Genomic DNA, 16233 nt, shown 5'->3' on the forward strand with positions numbered 1-16233 from the left:
GTAAATTTAAAAAACTGCAATCATATCAAGCATCTTTTCTAAACACAATGCTATGAGATTAACACATGGAGCTAAAAAGTATGTTACTAAATAACCAAGAGTTCACTGAAGAAATCAAAGAGGAAATCAAAAAATGCCTGGAGACAAATTACAACAAAAACACACAACGATATAAAACGTATGGGGGCTTTCCTGGTGGCGCAGTGGTTGAGAGTCCGCCTGCCAATGCAGGGGACACGGGTTCGTGCCCTGGTCCGGGAGGATCCCACGTGCCGCGGAGCGGCTGGGCCCATGAGCCATGGCCACTGAGCCTGGGCACCTGGAGCCTGTGCTCCGTGACAGGAGATGCCACAGCAGTGAGAGGCCTGCATGCCACAAAAACAACAACAACAACAACAACAAATAAAAACACACACACAAAAAAAACCAAAAACGTATGGGATGCAGCAAAAGCAGTTCTAAGAGGGAAGTTTATAGCAATACAAGCCTACCTCAAGAAACAAGAAAAATCTCAAATAAACAATCTAACGTTACACCTAAAGCAACTAGAGAAAGAAGAACAAACAAAACCCAAAGTTAGCAGAAGGAAATAAATCATAAAGATCAGAGCAGAAATAAATAAATAGAAACAAAGAAGCAATAGCAAAGATCAATAAAACTAAAAGCTGGTTCTTTGAGAAGATAAACAAAATTCATAAACCATTAGCCAGACTCATCAAGAAAAAGACGGAGAGGACTCAAATCAATAAATTTAGAAATGAAATAGGAGAAGTTACAACAGACACTGCAGAAATACAGAACATCTTAAGAGACTACTACAAGCAACTCTATGCCAATAAAATGGACAAACTGGAAGAAATGGACAAATTCTGAGAAAAGTGTAACCTTCCAAGACTGAACAAGGATGAAATAGAAAATAAGAACAGACCAATCACAAGTAATGAAATTGAAACTGTGATTAAAAATCTTCCAACAAACAAAAGTCCAGGACCAGATGGCTTCACAGGTGAATTCTATCAAACATTTAGAGAAGAGCTAACAGCCATCCTTCTCAAACTCTTCCAAAAAATTGCAGAGAAAGGAACACTCCTGAACTCATTCTATGAGGCCACCATCACCCTGATACCAAAACCAGACAAAGATACCACAAAAAAAGAAAATTACAGACCAATATCACTGATGAATATAGATGCAAAAATCCTCAACAAAATACTAGCAAACAGAATCCAACAACACATTAAAAGGATCATACACCATGATGAAGTGGGATTTATTCCAGGGATGCAAGGATTCTTCAATATATGCAAATCAATCAATGTGATACACCATCATGTTAACAAACTGAAATATAAAAAACATACAATCATCTCAATAGATGCAGAAAAAGCTTCTGACAGGGCTTCCCTGGTGGCGCAGTGGTTGACAGTCTGCCTGCCAATGCAGGGAACATGGGTTCGTGCCCGGGTCCGGGAGGATCCCACATGCCGCGGAGCAGCTGGGCCCGTGAGCCATGGCAACTGAGCCTGTGCATCCGGAGCCTGTGCTCGGCAGCGGGAGAGGCCACAACAGTGAGAGGCCCGCGTACCACAAAAAACAAAAAAAGCTTTTGACAAAATTCAACACCCATTTATGATAAAAACTCTCTAGAAAGTGGGCATAGAGGGAACCTACCTCAACATAATAAAGGCCATATATGACAAACCCACAGCAAACATCATTCTCAATGGTGAAAAACTGAAAGCATTTCCTCTGAGATCAGGAACAAGACAAGGATGCCCATTCTCACCACTATTATTCAACATAGTTTTGGAAGTCCTAGCCATGGCAATCAGAGAAGTAAAAGAAATAAAAGGAATACAAATTGGAAAAGAAGAAGTAAAACTGTCACTGTTTGCAGATGACATGATACTATACACAGAGAATCCTAAACATGCCACCAGAAAACTACTAGAGCTAATCGATGAATCTGGTAAAACTGCAGGATACAAAATTAATGCACAGAAATCTCTAGCATTCTTATACACTAACGATGAAAAATGTGAGAGTGAAATTATGAAAACACTCCCATTTACCACTGCAATAAAAAGAATAAAATACCTAGGAATAAATCTACCTAGGGAGACAAAAGACCTATATGCAGAAAACTATAAGACACTGATGAAAGAAAGTAAAGTTGATACCAACAGGTGGAGAGCTATACCATGTTCTTGGATTGGAAGAATCAATATTGTGAAAATGACTATACTACCCAAAGCAATCTACAGAGTCAATGCAATCCCTATCAAATTACCAATGGCATTTTTTGCAGAACTAGAAAAAAAAAATCTTAAAGTTTGTATGGAGACACAAAAGATCCCAAATAGCCAAAGCAGTCTTGAGGGAAAAAAAACAGAGCTGGAGGAATCAGACTCCCAGACTTCAGACTATACTACAAAGCTACAGTAATCAAGACAATATGGTACTGGCACAAAAACAGAAACATAGATCAATGAAACAAGATAGAAAGCCCAGAGATAAACCCACGCACCTAGGGTCAACTACTCTATGACAAAGGAGGCAAGGATATACAATGATGAAAAGACAGTCTCTTAAGTAAGTGGTGCTGGGAAAACTGGACAGCTACATGTAAAAGAAAAAATTAGAACACTCCCTAACACCATACACAAAAATAAACTCAAAATGCATTAGAGACCTAAATGTAAGACCAGACACTATAAAACTCTTAGAGGAAAATATAGGAAGAACACTTTGACATAAATCATAGCAAGATCTTTTTTGATCCACCTCCTAGACTAATGGAAATAAAAACAAAAATAAACAAATGCAAAGCTTTTGCACAGGAAAGGAAACCATAAACAAGATGAAAAGACAACCCTCAGAATGGGAGAAAATATTTGCAAACGAATCAACGGAGAAAAGAGTTAATCTCCAAAATATATAAACAGCTCATGCAGTTCAATATTAAAGAAACAAACAACCCAATCCAAAATGGGCAGATGACCTAAACAGACATTTCTCCAAAAAAGACATACAGATGGTCAAGAGGCACATGAAAAGCTGCTCAACATCACTATAATTATTAGAGAAATGCAAATCCAAACTACAATGAGCTATCATCTCACACCAGTTAGAATGGGCATCATCAGAAAATCTACAAACAACAAATGCTGGAGAGGGTGTGGAGAAAAGGGAACCCTGTTGCACTGTTGGTGGAAATGTGAATTGATACAGCCACTATGGAGAACAGTATGGAGGTTCCTTAAAACAGCAAAAATAGAATTACCATATGATCCAGCAATCCCACTATTGGGCATATATCCAGAGAAAACCATAATTCAAAAAGACACATGCGGGCTTCCCTGATGGTGCAGTGGTTAGAGTCTGCCTGCCAATGCAGGGGACACAGGTTCATGCCCTGGTCCAGGAAGATCCCACACACCGCAGAGTGACTGGGCCTGCGAGCCATGGCCACTGAGCCTGTGCATCCGGAGCCTGTGCTCCGCAACAGGAGAGGCCACAACAGTGAGAGAGGCCTGCATACCACAAAAAAAAAAAAAAAAAAAAAAAAAGAAAAGAAAAGAAAAGAAAAAAGACACGTGCACCCCAATGTTCACTGCAGCACTATTTACAATAGCCAGGTCATGGAAGCAACCTAAATGCCCATCGACAGATGAATGGATAAAGAAGATGTGGTACATATATACAATGGAATATTACTCATCCATAAAACGGAACAAAATTGGGTTATTTGTTGAGACGTGTATGGATCTAGAGACTGTCATACAGACTGAAGTCAGAAAGAGAAAAACAAATATCGTATATTAATGCATGTATGTAGAACCTAGATAAATGGTACAGATGAGCCGGTCTGCAGGGCAGAAGTTGAGACAGATGTAGAGAACAAACGTATGGACGCCAAGGGGGAAAAGCTGCGGGGCGGGGGTTGGGATGGTGGTGGGATGAACTGGGCGATTGGGATTGACATGTGTACACTGATGTGTATAAAACTGATGACTAATAAGAACCTGCTGTATAAAAACATAAATTAAATTTAAAAATTAAAAAATAATACTAAACTTTCTTTGGGTTATTTGTATGGAAATATGTTAATATAAATGTTTCAGACATTACATGAAATTCCTAAAAATCTTATGTTCTGGTATAATGTTATATCATAATTCTAGTTATTATTTTAAAATGTATATCTCAGAAATAACTAAATTACCTTATCAATTGAATTATTATGAACTTTCATCAAATCTTTAACTGTGGTCGTTTTAAAGACTTTTGTCATTTACAGACAGTTCTGGGGGTACTCTGATGCTTTTGCAAAAACGTTCCTATAAAAGGGTTTCATCTTCAAGGAATTCATGGAAAAGACTCTGACAAGTACAGGTTTCTGGTAACTGACTATACTGCTGAACTGAATGAATAAGCATTTTTAGAACTCTAATGCAAAACTGATGAATTCATAAACGTGTTAACAAAAGATCAAGATTAAAATTAATTACATGGGACTGAGTGAACTGATGAGGATGATTATAATTTTTGTGACTTTCAGTTTGAATTAAGAAAGAAAAAGAAACAAAAAAAATTTAGAACAGTGAGACAAGGTAAATCTTTGTTGAAAAAATAAAGAAATATCAATTAAAAAAAAAAAACAAAAACGTAATGAATTGGTTCCCTGTCATACTCTGAAAGTGATTTCCTTAAAAAAAAAAAAAAAGTATTATTATGCACTCAAGGATTTAAACATGCTTGATGTGTTTCTATCAATCTTTGACCAGCGAGAGGCTTTTCAAGTTATTTCTCTGGGCTTTATGAAATGACCCTAGTAGCTTGTAATAGCTTCCTTGCTATCCACTATGACATAATGTTCCAGCTCATCTTGAACGTTTCTTGCAAGAGACTTAGAATCAACCATTTTACCTGAAAGGTTTGATTTCTTTTAAGGTGGAATGGTTTTCCAAGAACACCATCTGGGTGGTGTTTTCCCTAGTCCTCATCAGTGGTCATAGTTGTGAAATAAACATACATATTTGTGTGTATTTTTGTAACATACAATAACTAATGAGCTCACACCAGTCCTTTCAATTAAAACTCAGAATTATCAATTTCTCTTATGTAACCTCCACGGTATTACATCTATATATCCTTTCTTCCACACCAAGAATCCTACATATTCAAAGGCAACTGAATTAATATATCCAAAAATTACTCACTTATTTGATCCAAATTATAAATATTAATACCAATACACCATTGTAGTCACTATAAAGAGCTGAACAAAATTTTTGCATATAATACCTCTAACTATCACTGTTTTTTAAATTTTATTTTATTTTATTATTTATTTATTCTTTTTTGGCTGCTCTGCAAGGCATGTGGAATCTTAGTTCCCCGACCAGGAACTGAATCCTTGCCCCCTGCAGTGGAAGCACAGCATCTTAACCACTGGACTGCCAGGGAAGTCTCTTCACTCTATTTTTCAGAGTGGTGCTTTACCTACATTATCTAGACGTTATATACTATACTCTCAATATTAATCCTCCTTTAATTTTAATACAAGTTAATTATATGTTTAATGCTCTTCACCAAGCCTTATTTTGTTATATCGCTCATCATTTTGATTATCTAAAGCTCAGCCACTAGTCCACTTTCAGAATGACTCAGGGAAACAGTATTTCTTGATTTCTTGCATGTTAATAAAATTTGTCTATGGCTTTGTATGAGGAAAATCACTTTTGCTGGGGAAAAAAAATCACTGGCTCACACCTTCTTCCTTTCAGTGGTCTGGAAGAATTCACCAGTGAGGCCTTCTGGTTCTCAACTTTTGTTTTTTGGGAAGTTTTTGATTACTGATTTAATCTCCTTATAAAGAAATGGTTTGCTCAAATTTTCTATTTCTTCATGATTCAGTCATGATCCATTTCTTCTAGCCTGTTCAATTTGATGGCATGTAATTGTTTACAGTAGTCTCTTATGATCCCTTCTATTTATGTAGTATCAGTTGAATGTCTCCTTCTGATTTTATTTCTGTCTTCTCTACTTCTTATTAAGTCTAACTAAAGGTTTGTCTATTTTGTTTCTCTTTTCAAAAAAGACAGCTCTTGCTTTCACCGATCTTTTCTATTGTCTTTTTAGTCTCTATTTCATTTATTTCCACTCTGATATATTATTCACTTCTTTCTGGCAACTTTGGGCTTATTAGTTTGTCCTCCTTTATCAAGTTCTGTGAGGTGTAAAGTTAGGTTGTTTGAGATCTTTCTCATTTCAAATGTAAGCATTTAGCACTATGAACTTCCCTCTTAGAACTTCCTTTTGCTGCATCCCATAAGTTTTGGTAGGTTGTATTTAAATTTTTCTTTGTCTCCAGATTTTTTTTTTTTTTTTTTTGCAGTACGCGGGCCTCTCACTGTTGTGGCCTCTCCCGTTGCGGAGCACAGGCTCCGGACGCGCAGGCTCAGCAGCCATGGCTCATGGGCCTAGCTGCTCCATGGCATGTGGGATCTTCCCAGACCGGGGCACGAACCTGTGTCCCCTGCATCAGCAGGCAGACTCTCAACCACTGCACCACCAGGGAAGCCCGTCTCCAGATATTTTTGATTTCCCTTCTGACATTTTCCTTCAACCACAGGTTGTTCAGGAGAATCCTGTTTAATCCCCATGTATTTGTGAATTTTCCAATTTTCGTTTCTTGTTAATTGAGGTATAACTGACATACAACATAATATTAGCTTCAGGTTTACAATATAATGATTTGATATTGGTATATAACATATAATTATCACAAGTCTAGTTAACGTCCATTGTCATACAAAGTAAACAATTTTTTTCTTGTGATGAGAACCTTTGAGATTTATTCTTTTAGTAACTTTCAAATATGTAGAACAGTATTATTAACTATAGTCACAATGCTGTGTATTACATCCCCAGGACTTACTTATTTTATAACTGGAAGTTTGCATTTTTTGACTCCTTTCAACCATTTCACTTACCCCTATACCCAGCCTATGGCAACCACCAACCTGTTCTCTGTATCTGTGAGCTTGGTTTTTTGTTCATTTGTTGTTTAGATTCAACATGTAAGTGAGATCATATGGTATTTCTTTCTCTGACTTATTTCACTTAGCATGATGCCCTCAAGGTACATTCATGTTGTCACAAATAGCAATACTTCATTCTGTTTTATGACTGAATAATATTCCATTGTACATACATACTACATCTTCTTTATCCATCCAACCATCAATGGACACTTGGGTTGCTTCCTTATCTTGGTGATTTTAAATAACATTTCAATGAGCATAAAGGTGGTATGTATCTTTTCAAGTTAAGTGTTTTTGTTTTCTTCATATACCCAGAAGTAGAATGGCTGGATCATATGGTAGTTCTATTTTTAATTCTTTGAGGAACTTTTACACTGTTTTCCACATTGGCTGCACCAATTTACATTCCCATCAACAGTGCACAAGGGTTCCCTTTCCTCCGCATTCTCACCAACGCTTGTTATTTCTTGTCTTCTAACAGGTATGAGGTGATAATTTTCCAGTTTTCTTCTTGTAACTGATTTCTAGTTTCATACCACTGTGGTCAGAAAAGATACCTGTTATGATTTCAGCCTTCTTAAATTTATTAAGACTTGTTTTGTGGCCTAACATATAATCTATTCTCCAGAGTGTTCCACATGTGCTCTAGAAGAATGTGTATTCTGGTGCTGTTAGATGGAATGTTTCTAAACATCTCTTAAATCCACCTAGTCTAACATGTAGTTTAAGTCCAATATTTGCTTACTGATTTTTGCCTGGGTGATCTATCCACTACTGAAAGTGGGGTACTGAAGTCCCTACTATTGTTGTATTGCTGCCTATTACTCTCTCCAGGCCTATTAATATTTGCAGCATATATGGAGGTGCTCCTATGTTGGGTGTATAAACAAAATTATATTTTCTTGGACTGACTCCATTACCATTATATAATGACCTTTTTTGTCTCTTGTTACAGTCTGCAGCTTAGAATCTATTTTGTTTCATACAAGTATAGCTTCCCTGCTTTCTTTCAGTTTCCATTCATAAGGAATACATTTTTCCATCCCTTTACTTTCAAAGAGTTTCCTTAAGGCTGAAGTGAGTCTCCTGTAGGCAACATACAGTGAGTCTTGTGTTTTTATCCGTTCAGCTACTCTACATGTTTTCATTGCAGAATATAGTCCATTTCCATATAAAGTAATTATTGATAGATATAGGCTTCCTATTGCCATTTTGTTGCTGTCTGGCTGTTTTGTATTTCAAATGTTCCCTTCTTCTCTTCCTCTCTTTGTGATCTGATGATTTTTCTATTAATCTCTTGTATATCTATGACAGGTTTTTGCTTTCAATTACCATTAGGCTCACGTAAGACGTCGAGCCCAGCAGAGCTCAGCACAGAGGGAGCAGTCAGAATTGCTCATCTCCCAGTCTTTCCCTAAAAGAGGTCTATTTTCATACTTTAAAAGCTGCTGTCTAATGCTCAGGCTCCTAACTTGGCAGACATCCAGGGGCTAACTGCAATCCTCCTAGGAGACCAGGGAAGCCAGCAGATACCGCCTCTGCCTTCTCCCACTAACCCACTCGAAATCTCCAGTATTTCCACACAGAGTCAGCTTGTACACACATCTGGTACCTCAGATTTCAAGGATGCCACTCAAAGAATGGGCCCGTGGCTCGCCTGGCTTTGAAAGTCAACAGGGCTTGCACTGACAAATCCCACAGGACTATGGCAAACGATGAAGCAGTTTTGTTTTGTTTTGCAGTACGTGGGCCTCTCACTGTTGTGGCCTCTCCTGTCGCGAAGCACAGGCTCCGGACGCGCAGGCGCAGTGGCCATGGCTCACGGGCCCAGCCGCTCCACGGTGTGTGGGATCCTCCCGGACCAGGGCACGAACCCATGGACCCCTGCATCGGCAGGCGGACTCTCAACCACTGCGCCACCAGGGAAGCACTGAAGCAGTTTTTAATGGGTACAGGAGGAACCTCTTCCACAGCTATATAAGCTGGGTCCAGAGCAGAAGGAGCAGGCAAAAAAAGCCCATCTCCAAGATTCTCCATAGAAGGCCTCCAACTACATGTATATTCCCTGCTGCCTGGGGGTCTGACTTCCAAACAGCCTTCACCTAGGTACCGACTGCAATCCTCCTCTACGGAACACTTGACAAATCCTGGCACACACTCAACTACCGGGAGCAAGAAGAATAAAGAAGGCAGCTTGGACAATCACAAAGGTTTGAGAGACAACCAGGAGCTCAGGCCAAGCTGAATGCTAAGGTTCATATCCTACACAAGACTCCTCCGTCAAGACTGGGAGAGGTGGCTGTTTTATCTAATGCACAGAAACCAACACAGAGCATCAAGGAAAATGAAGAAACAAGGGAATACGTTTCAAACAAACAAACCAAAAAAACCCCTCCTCCAGAAACAGACTTCATAATGAAACAAAGATACATAATTTCCATGATTAAGAGTTCAAAACAACAATCATAAATATGCTGCTCACTGATGTCAGGAGAACAATGCATGAACAAAGTGAGAATTTCAACAACCACAACAAAAAAAAATAAAAAGAGAACAAACTACCAAACAGAAATCAGAGAGCCAAAGAATGCAGTAACTGAAATAAAGAAGTCAACAGAGGGGTACAAGAGTACACTAGATCAAGAGGAAGAAAGGGTCAGAATACTCAAAGACAGGGCAGTAGAATTCATCCAGTCAGAGAAGAAAAAGTGAAAATAGCTTAAGGGACTTATGGGACACCATCAAGAGGACTACTATTTGCATGACAGTGGTCCCCAAAGGAGAGGATAGAGAGAAAGGGGAAGAAAGCTTATCCCAAAATAATGGCTGAAAACTTCCCCAACCTGGGGAAATAAACAGACATCCAGATCCAAGAAGCCCAGAAACTTCCAAAAAAGGTGAATCCAAAAGGACCCACACCAAGACACATTATAAATAAAATGTCATAAGTTAAAGACAAGGAGAGAATCTTGAAAGTAGCAAGAGAAAAACAAGTTGTCTCACACAAGGGAACCCCCATAAGACTATCAGTAGATTTTCCAGCAGAAACCTTGCAGGCCAGAAGGGAGTGACATGATACAGTCAAAGTGCTGAAAGAAAAAAACTGCCAACCAAGAATACTCTATCCAGCTAAGCTGTCCTTCAGAATGAAAAGAGAGATAAAGAGTTTTCCATACAAGCAAAAGCTGAAGGAGTTCATCACCACTGTATCAGCCTTAAAAGAAATGTTAAAGGTACTTCTTCAAGATGAAACAAGAGTGCTAATTAGTAACAGGAAAACATATGAAAGTATAAATCTCACTCGTATAGATAAATATAGGGTTAATTCAGAATATTCTAATGTTGTAATGGTGGTGAGCAAATCACTTAAAAGCAAAAGCAATAAAACTAACTATAATAATGTGTTAATGGATACACAAGGGATAAAGATATGCATTGTGACATCACAAACACTAAATGTGTGGAGTAAAAATGTAGAGTTTCAGTACACGTTTTTGTTTGTTTGTTTGTTTGTTTTCTGGTTTTTCTTTTTGGCTGCACCACACAGCATGAAGGATCTTAGTTCCCCAACCAGGGATTGAACCTGAGCCCCCTGCAGTAGACGCATGGAGTCTTAACCACTGGACTGCCAGGGAAGTCCCTAAGTACACATTTAAAGTTTAGTTGTTATTAGCTTAAAATACTGTTATAAATATAAGATATTCTTCATAGTAACCTTAAATGGGATTTTATACCTTGAAACTTTTATGTTTCTATTTATGTGAAATTAGTTTTCCTGAACTTTTAAAACATAGTGGTGTTCAGCATAGTTTTTCTAACTTTACAGAATTCACTCTTCTGTTTTCACATGTTAAAAAATATGGTAGCTCCCCTTCTGAGATATCCCAGCTCTTCCTCTGCCCATCCTTATCTGAACCTTCTCTTTCCTTCTCCTTTCATTCCTTAATTTTCCCTACTGTGCTGAATTTTGATGCTATTCTATTCAACTTTGTCTCTACTCTGTAGTACCCTGTCCTGGTAGAGAACTCTAGCAGGTCTGTTGTGAGAATTCTCTGGAGCCAGACTGCTCTATCCTCTTCTGTCTTTACCACAGACACACTGCACTTGCCTCATATTGGAGTGGGCAACCCCCAACTCTCTCATTTCAGCTACTGCTCTTAATATAGCCCACTACACTGTCTAGTAAATAGCTGGGGTTATTTTGGAGGTCCCCTGCTTTTAAGTTCAGTGAAATACTCTACTCACTCTCTCAGCTTACTCTTGCACAGACAGTAATACTATGGAGGTCTTGTGGCTGTTAGTGGTCTGCCCTTACCTGCTTTCATTTCTGGATGCCTGAGGTTAACTTTACGGTAAGTTTTCAGATTTCCTATCTTGTTCCATTGGTTTTTGTGTGGGTATTCCTCAAGAGTCAAAAACCTACACAGTGGCCATATTCACTTCCTAGTATCCCTCTCAAAGACAAATTTGAAGTTCAAACATAGCAATTATGCTGTTATATTCATCATACACTTATCACTTTTTTTTGACACTTATTTCTAATTATTTTTAAACCATCCTGTTGTGAGTCATTTCATTCTCTTCTGCAACAAGGCAAAAAAATTCTCTCACTCCATGATTTTATAAAGTTCACTTTAATATATTCTTTAAATCTTTCCTGGTTTTCAACACTTATAAATGATTCCTGACTCATATTTCAGATAAGTTACAAATGTGTATACTTTGAAAAATTCCTTCAACTACCTAAGGCTCCCTGCTTCTATTCAGGTCTTAGAATGAGACCACTAGAAACCTAAATAATCTTCCAAACACAAGAATATAAAGTGTTTTTAAAAATCTGAACAGGACTTCCCTGGTGGCACAGTGGTTAAGAATCTGCCTGCCAATGCAAGGGACACGGGTTTGAGCCCTGGTCCGGGAAGATCGCACATGCCATGGAGCAACTAAGCCTGTGTGCCACAACTACTGAGCCCACATGCCACAACTGCTGAAGCCCACATGCCTAGAGCCCATGCTCTGCAACAAGGGAAGCGACCAGAATGATAAGCCCACTTGCCACAACTAGAGAAAGACTACACACAGCAATGAAGACCCAACGCAGCCTAAATAAATAATTTTTTTTAAAAATCTGAACATACACAACATTGTAAGTCAACTATACTTCAATAAAATTTTCTTTTTAAACCTGAACATGATCTGAATAGAAATTCCATGTTTATGTACCATAACTTTGTCTTCTGTGAATACTGGGGTATAGCATACATGCAGTAGGTTTTCTCCTGGTCTAGGGGTCAGCAAACTAGAATCCACTGGCTCAAAAAAAGTTTTACTGGAATACAACCATGCCCATTCCCTTAGGTATTATATATAGGTTCTTTCACACCACAACAGCAGAGGTAAATAGCTGCAACAGAGACATGGCCCACAAAGCCTAAAATATTTACGATCTGGCCCTTCACAGAAAAAGTTGGCCAACCCTGTCCTGGTCTACAGATTTATCAAATGAGCTTCCACACACAGCACCTGGGAAGTGGGTAAGTCTGAACAGGATGACTCTTTGTCACATTAGGTGCCCAGCACATTACAGAACGTTTAGCATCCCTGGCCCCCTAGGAACTAAAATGCTAGTAGTACCCCCAATCCCAGTGTTAACCAAAATTCTCCACACATTTCCAAACACTCTGGAAGAGAATAGAAGCACTATCCCTGGTTGAGAACCACTGCAGAACTAAATTAGCTCAGAGTAAAGAAGGAAAAAATACAACCCATAAATTCTAAGTGCCACCAAGATAGATGAGAAATGTCGTTACCTTTTTAAAAAGCAAACTAAAAATCTATTCCTCTTCCCCTTTGACACTTAAGCCAATAATATTTTAACTTCTTAATAAAATTAGGCTTTATAATTTGATTACTACATCAAGATATCATGGAGTTGACTTAAAGTTTAAAAATAAATTTATAAGGCAATCTTACCGATTTGTTCCATCCAGATTTGATCTGTGGATGAAATTAAGTTTTGCGTCTGCCCAATAAAGCTTCCGTTCCTCATAATCCAAAGTCAGTCCATTTGGCCAGTAAATTTCAGTGTTTATTATAATGAAGCGACTTGAACCATCCATTCCAGCACGTTCTATCTTTGGTACTTCTCCCCAATCTGTCCAGTACATGAACCTAAAAATCATGAAAAATAAACCCATGACATAAGCAGCTTAACCACCAAGTATCTTATAATTGTCACTATTGGATAAAGAAAGCTCTCTCAGGAACACTAAAACTGAAACTCCTAGAAACTGTTATTGAAATTTTAATCATCTATCTTTTTGCCACCATGATGGTAATAACTGATTCAAGACAAGCATCATCCAGGACGCAAAAACCATCTGATCAAAGTTTCTTTGGCAAAAAGGATACCTTACACTGTCTCAATGTATCTCCCCACAAATTACTTATTAATGACAAAGGGGAAAATGGTAACTTTAGAGAAAATAAACTTGGTGGACACCACCTTATCCACATCATCTAAATTAACAGCATCATCATGAACACTGGCATCATATATGTGATATGCTGGGAAGAACATTCCATCTTTTTTAATATATAAATTTATTTATTTTATTTATTTTATTTATTTTATTTTTGGCTGCGTTGGGTCTTCATTGCTGCACACGGGCTTTTCTCTGTTGTGGTGTGCGGGCTTCTCATTGTGGTGGGTCCTCTTGTTGGGAGCAAGGTTCTAGGCGCGTGGGCTTCAGTAGTTGTGGCGCATGGGCTTAGTTGCTCTGCAGCATGTGGGATCTTCCTGGACCAGGGCTTGAACCCATGTTCAAAGGTGGATTCTTTTTTTTTTTTTTCTTTTTTTTTGGGGGGGTGGTACGCAGGCTTCTCTCACTGTTGTGGCCTCTCCTATTGCGGAGCACAGGCTCCGGAGACGCAGGCTCAGCGGCCATGGCTCACGGGCCCAGCCACCCCGCGGCATGTGGGATCTTCCCGGACCGGGGCATGAACCCACGTCCCCTGCATCGGCAGGTGGACTCTCAACCACTGTGCCACCAGGGAAGCTCCCATACCATCTCTTTTATGTATATTCTCTTACATATTATTTCTGCCCAAAAATGCATAACCTGAATAAAATTATTAAGGAAAGAGAGAGTACCAAACTAAAGAACGTTCTACAAAACAATCGCCTTTGAAAATATCAATGTCATAAAAGTCAAAGAAGGCAGATGAACTAAGCTAGGTAGGAGGAAAATAAAGAGACACAGTAAGGGACTTCCCTGGTGGTTCAGTGGTAAAGAATCCACCTCCAATGCAGGGGATGCGGGTTCGATCCCTGGTCGGGGAACTAAGATTCCACATGCCGCGGGGCAACTAAGCCCACATGCCACAAACTACAGAGCCCACGTGCCACAACTAGAGAAGAGAAAACCCACAAGCCACAACTAGAGAGAAGCTCCAGCAGACCACGCAGTAACAAAAAAAATCCCGCACGCCTCCACAAAAAGATTCCGCGTGCTGCAACTAAGACCCAACGCAGCCAAAAAAAAAAATAAAGAAAAATAAATAAAGAGAGACACAGTAACTATATAAAGTGTATGATTCTGTACTGATCAGTTGGGGAATATGATACAAAGACATTATTGGGAAACCTGGCAAAATTTGACAGCATGTCAAATTCTATAATAGAAATGTACTAATCAAATAAATCATGACCAAAAACTTCCCTAATTTGATTTTTAAAATATAGCCCATACATCCATGAGATTTAATAAATTCCAAGTATGATAAACACAGAGATATACAACTATACACATCAGTTAAACTGTTGAAAGATAAAGAAATCGAGAGCACTAAGAAATACAACTCATCACTTGCAAAGAAACCACAATATAACTAAGAGCTGATTTATTATCAGAACAACGGAGGGCAGAAAGCAGTAGGATGACACACTAAAAGTGCTAAAAGAAATTAAAATGTCAACCAAGAATCCTACATACAGCAAAACTATCTTTCCAAAGTTAAGGTGAAATAAAGACATTGCCAGATAAACAAAGTGAGAGAATTTGTGGCATGTAGATCTGTCTTACAAGAGATACCAATGATATTCTTCAGGCAAAAAAGAAGTGACCTAGATGTTAACTCAAATCCACATGAAGAAGCACACAGTACTCATACAGATAATTATGTAGGTAATTATAAAAGACAGTACAAATATATTTTTCCCTTTTCTTCTCTTAATGGATTAAAAAGACAACTGCACAAAAAGTAATTATAAACTTGTTTTATTGGGCTTTTAACATACAAAGGTGTTATATATATGGAAATGGTAGCATTAAGAAGGGAAAAGGGAAGCAAAATTGAGGCAAGTTACAGCACAAACTAAAGTCACAAGAAGAAATCAAGAGTACCAGAAATGGTAATATGCAGGTTAATGTAAAAGGCTTATACATTCTTTCTGTTATTCTCTTAGCGTCTTTAAAAAATGCAAGACTTCCCAGTTCCCAAAGTGTCTTATATATAAAATAACCTTACTAAAGACTAAAAAAGGAACTTCCCTGGTGGCGCAGTGGTTAAGAATCCACCTGCCAATGCAGGGAACAGGGGTTCGAGCCCTGGTCCAGGAAGATCCCACATGCCACGGAGCAACTAAGCCCGTGCGCCACAACTAACTACTGAGCCTGCGCTCTAGAGCCCGCGAGCCACAACTACTGAGCCCGTGTCCCGCAAATATTGAAGCTCACATGCCTAGAGCCCATGCTCCGCAACAAGAGAAGCCACCACGATGAGAAGCCCGTGCACCGCAACCAAGAGTAGCCCCTGCTCGCCACAACTAGAGAAAGCCCGTGCCCCAGCAACGAAGACCCAACGCAGCAAAAAAAAAAAAAAAGACTGCTTGAAGTGATTATTATGACACAGTTAAGCATTAGTGTTTTATAACATACAGAAACATAATATATGACAACAGTAGCAAAACGGACAAGGAAAAACATAGATCAATACTGGAGCAAAGTTTCCATATTTTATTGGAATTAAATTAGCATTAATCTGAAGTCCATTGTGATTAAAATAGATATTAAAAATTAAATATTAGATATTAAAATTAAAATAGATATTATAATCCCTACAACAAATACTAAGAAAATACCTAAAAAATTATAGTTAAGAATTCAACAAAGGAATTAAAATG

At 38.5% G+C, this 16233-nt stretch overlaps 1 protein-coding gene across 2 annotated transcripts in view; it reads right to left on the bottom strand.

Moving 5' to 3' along the window:
• The window catches only part of LRP6 (LDL receptor related protein 6), a 181320-nt gene that overhangs the window by 93078 nt on the left and 72009 nt on the right, over positions 1 to 16233 (bottom strand). For both annotated transcript variants that reach the window (XM_059082624.2, XM_059082627.2), the window contains one exon: positions 13023 to 13220. In XM_059082624.2, the coding sequence (XP_058938607.1) occupies positions 13023 to 13220 (198 nt within the window). The remainder of the gene's footprint in view (positions 1 to 13022; positions 13221 to 16233) is intronic.

This window comes from Kogia breviceps, chromosome 12, assembly GCF_026419965.1.
Source record: "Kogia breviceps isolate mKogBre1 chromosome 12, mKogBre1 haplotype 1, whole genome shotgun sequence".
NCBI lineage: Eukaryota > Metazoa > Chordata > Mammalia > Artiodactyla > Physeteridae > Kogia > Kogia breviceps.